Source organism: Zeus faber (genome assembly GCF_960531495.2).
Source record: "Zeus faber genome assembly, chromosome: 8".
In the NCBI taxonomy this organism is placed as follows: Eukaryota; Metazoa; Chordata; class Actinopteri; order Zeiformes; family Zeidae; genus Zeus; species Zeus faber.
The window spans coordinates 22,849,117-22,853,334 of NC_137195.1; the positions used below are offsets into that span (position 1 = coordinate 22,849,117).

Sequence of the window (4,218 nt, forward strand, 5' to 3'; positions counted from 1 at the left end):
AGACTGGAGGAGTGTGCTCATGGTTGGTAGGAAAATGGGAGTGATGCTGAAGGGACATTAGTGGTTGCTACGAGGTCAGAGAGCAGAGGAGTTCCCACTGGGGTGTTCCCAGATCCTAGTGGGTAGTAGTACCCTTTATGTGGCCTTTGAGCAGATAGTTAAAATCAATGGCGAATTGGTGCGCCCAGACGAGCTCACTCACTCGTATTTCTCTGTGATTTGGGGCAGGTTATTTTGAGTGAGCCGTGACACTCAGGAGCAGAATTTACGCAGTTGTTGGTTCTGAAAAGCTGCCAGGAAATGCTCTTTCAGACGGTTCACCATAACCCGATTGCCGGTCACCACACGATAAAAGACTGCAGCTTCTATTGGCTGGGCATTTGGGCAGATGTGCATAAATGGTGTGCCGTGTGTCCCGAGTGCCAATTAGTCAATCCTCTGGCTACACCAACCGTGCAGTTGAGGCCCCTCCCCCTAGTTGAGGATTCGTTTGAAAGACTCGTTATGGACCTCATCGGGCCGTTAGACCGCAGTGCCTGCAGGTATTGTCTTGTGTTGCTCCTAGTTGACTATGCAACCCGGTACCCCGAGGCGGTGCCATTGCGTAGTATTATAGCCAAAAGTCTAGCGCAGGAATTGTTTCAGGTCATCTCCTGAGTCTAGATTCCGAAATAAATCCTGACTGACCATAGCACTTCATCAATGTCAAGTACACCTAGTACTTGTACGTCTATCTGGCTACCTTGGCCTCTCCGATACTGTTCTCTCCTGGTTCCAATCCTACCTCACCAACAGGAAGCAGTTTGTCTTTATCGGAGACTCCTGCTCCTCCCCTGGCCCAGCTGACAAAGGCGTGCCTCAAGGCTCCGTGCTTGGGCCCCTCCTCTTCACCATTTTCATGCTCCCCCTTGGTCAGATCATACGCCACCAAGGTCTGTGCTTCCACACCTACGCAGATGACACCTAGCTATATCTCAGCACAAAACCATCCTCCCGCCTCCCCCCTCAGTCTCTTCTAAACTGCCTCCACGACATCAAAGTCTGGATGTCTTCAAACATGCTTAAACTCAACAACAACAAAACTGAACTCATGGTTGTAGCTCCCAAGGCACTGCTCAGGAAGGTTGGAGATCTCGTTTTGGTTGTTGATGGCTCCTCCGTCTTCCCATCCCCAGAAGTACGCAACCTAGGCGTCATATTCGATTCATCCCTTTCATTCCACTCACACATCAAATCCATAACCAAATCTGCCTTCTTCCACCTCAAGAAGATCTCCAGACTCCACCCATCACTGTCAGAGTCCGTGGCTGAAACATTAATCCCCGCCTTCATCACCTCCCGTCCGGAGTACTGCAATGGAGTCCTGTCCGGGTTTCTTCTTTTTTCTGTTATTTATCTTATTTTTTTTTCAACTTTCTAACCTGTCTTATTTTATAATCTACCCTGCCTTGTTTGTTTATAGTTTTTTGTTTTTCCATTGTAAGGTGTCCTTGGGTTCCTGAAAGGCGCTATTTAAATCCCAGTTATTAGATATTATTATTACACTTCCCGAACTTTACAAGCTGTTGGGCATCTGCTCAACAGGACCAGCGTGTACCACACCCAGACCAACGGCCTGGTGGAGCGGTTCATTAAGACACTAAAGAACATGGTTCCTCAGTTTGTGTTGCTCCCCACGTCCAGCTTTAAATTACTTGGGGAGGTCGATTATGAGGTTGTGACATCCTACAGGGGTGGGGCAACATCGCCTTAACCTCCTAAATGAATGGAAGGAGTGGGTGGCTGTGTAATTGGACGGCACGCACTCATTCACCACCATGTGGAGACGACCCAGGGGTGAAAGTATGCTCCTGGCCATATCGCCTTCCCGGACGTAAATGCAAAGTTGTGCAGGCAGAATTTTAGGCCATGCTGGACAAGGGGGTCATAGAGGAGTCCACAAGTGACTGGTGTAGTCCAATCATGCTGGTAGGTAAGCCCGAAGGGTCGGTCCGCTTCTGTGTAAACTACTAAAAGGTGAATGTGGTGTCGAAATCGATATGTATCCGATGCCCTGGGTTGACAAACTCCTTGACTGGTTAGGCACAGCTTGATTTTTTACGACATTGGATTTAACCAAGGGCTACTGGCAGATTCCCTTGTCGCCGGAGTCCAAGGAAAAATCAGCTTTCTCCACTCAGCACGAGTTGTAGCAATTTGTAATGCCTCCCTTCGGGTTGTTTGGGGCCCCAGCCACCTTTCAGAGACTCATGGACCGGGTCCTGTATCCACACGCGGCATAAAAAAAAAAAAAAGAAGAGACAGTCTTTATTTGTCACACAACACACCACACTACATGCTTGCACACACACACACGCACATGCTTTGGATGGTGGCCGGTGAAATGGTTCCTCTGCATTTAACCCATCCGCCACCGTGCACCATGCGCCACCATACGCTGCCTACTTAGATGACGTAATTATTCACAGTGATACCTGGGAGAGGCACATGCAGCATGTGGGTGCAGTGCTTGAGTCCCTGAGGCAGGTAGGGCTGCTAACCCTAAGGAGTGTGCCGTTGGGCAGAGGGAGGTACAGTATCTGGATTACAACTTTTGTGACAAGATAGATAAAGCCGGCACGGTCGTGACCAGTCCAAGGCCCAAGACAATATAAAGAGGTAAAGTAGTTCTTTGGGCTGGCAGGTTACTATAGGACGTTTGGAGCCAACTTTTCCGAGCTGACCAGCCATTTGTCTCGGAAAGGTGCGTCAGATCCAGTCCAGTGGACGGAGAAGTGCCAGCAGGGGGAGGGTCACCAACTGGAAGCTCTCAGAGCAGGAGTTCAGGTACAGCATCATGGAGAATAAGTGTTTTGCCATCTAGTGGGCAGTTGGCACCCTCCGTTACTACCTCCTGGGGATAATTTCATCCTCTGTTCAGACCACACCCGCTGCAGTGGATCAACCGCATGAAGGATACCAATGCGCAGATCACCGTCGGTACATGGCCCTTCAACCCTTTAAGTTCAAGGTGATCCATAGGCCAGGGATGCAGATGGTGGTGGCTGACTTCCTCTCCCACTTTGGGGGGAGGGGGTTGGACTAGCGGACAGACGGCTCCCTGGCTTAAGTCGGGCAGTGGGGATATGTAGCAGGCGAGGGGGCGTGGTTAAGCCATGTCGGCAGGTGCTTCTTCCAGCTGCGGCTCAGTTGTACCGGGTCTACCTGATCAGCCACATTTGCGCTGATTGGTCGGACCCGGTTGGAAGAGCTTTCTTATATGTTGTTTTGTCTGGTAGTAGTGATCGCGTGGTGCAGGAGACCAGACCCTGCGGACCATATCGCAAGGCACATGGACCCTGACGCAGATTCTTTTCGTTCTGTACAATGTTCCCGCTTTTGGCCACTGAGCCTTTTTGTCCCTCCCTTAACCCGTACCTGCGGGTCGAGACTCCTCATATATATACTGTATATATATATATATAAAGAAATATATATATATATATATATAATATACATATTCTGTATATTACTGTATATATATATTTCATCAGGTTCACAAAAAGAATCATATTTTTTTACAGTGAAACAGCCTCCAAATGGCCCAGAAACACCGACTTCATCTGGATAAACCGATCGATAAATCCAGAATTTCCAGCAGGGGGATTTGCTCCAAGGCCAAGAGTCATATAATATTCATCATAATTAAATATAATCTTTTTTTTTCTCCATCACTCTGTCTACCCGCTTCAAGACACACACACACACACACTCACACACACACACACACACACACACACACACACACACACACACACACACACACACACACACACAAAATATAAATGAAAGAGCTGTGAATAAAGAGTGCTCACAGTGGAATTTGTATTATTGTGATCTTCTAAGAAATATATGTTTCTCTACTTAAAGCGCCCTTGCCAGTTAAAATGCATTTGCTTGTATTTTTTCATATTCTAAATATTCCACAGCCAAAACAATTTAATCCGCGAGCAGCGGCGAGGCGGATGGGGGGGGGGGGGGGGGGTGATTGGTGGATTTGAGAACACCTTAGGCTTTTTTTTTTTACCTTTTACCACGTAGGTTTGGAGTCCGAATCCGTTTTCCTTCCTCCGATTCGCCAGAGGAAACAGGTCCCCTTCCTGTTCCTCTCTCCTTTTACCACCCCTTTCCGTCCCTCCTTCACTCTTGAGTCTTCCGTCCTCTTCGTCTCACTTCCGT

The 4,218-nt window shown here is 48.3% G+C and overlaps 1 protein-coding gene across 1 annotated transcript in view; it reads left to right on the plus strand.

Moving 5' to 3' along the window:
* Positions 1-1,908: 1,908 nt before the first annotated feature.
* cmtm8b (CKLF-like MARVEL transmembrane domain containing 8b) overlaps positions 1,909-4,218 on the plus strand; it is a gene marked incomplete at its 5' end in the record, with an annotated part of 22,359 nt that continues 20,049 nt past the window's right edge. Inside the window, 3 exons of the mRNA XM_080004839.1 lie at positions 1,909-1,968; positions 2,744-2,826; positions 2,921-3,010. Coding sequence (XP_079860965.1) covers positions 1,909-1,968; positions 2,744-2,826; positions 2,921-3,010 — 233 coding nt within the window. The remainder of the gene's footprint in view (positions 1,969-2,743; positions 2,827-2,920; positions 3,011-4,218) is intronic.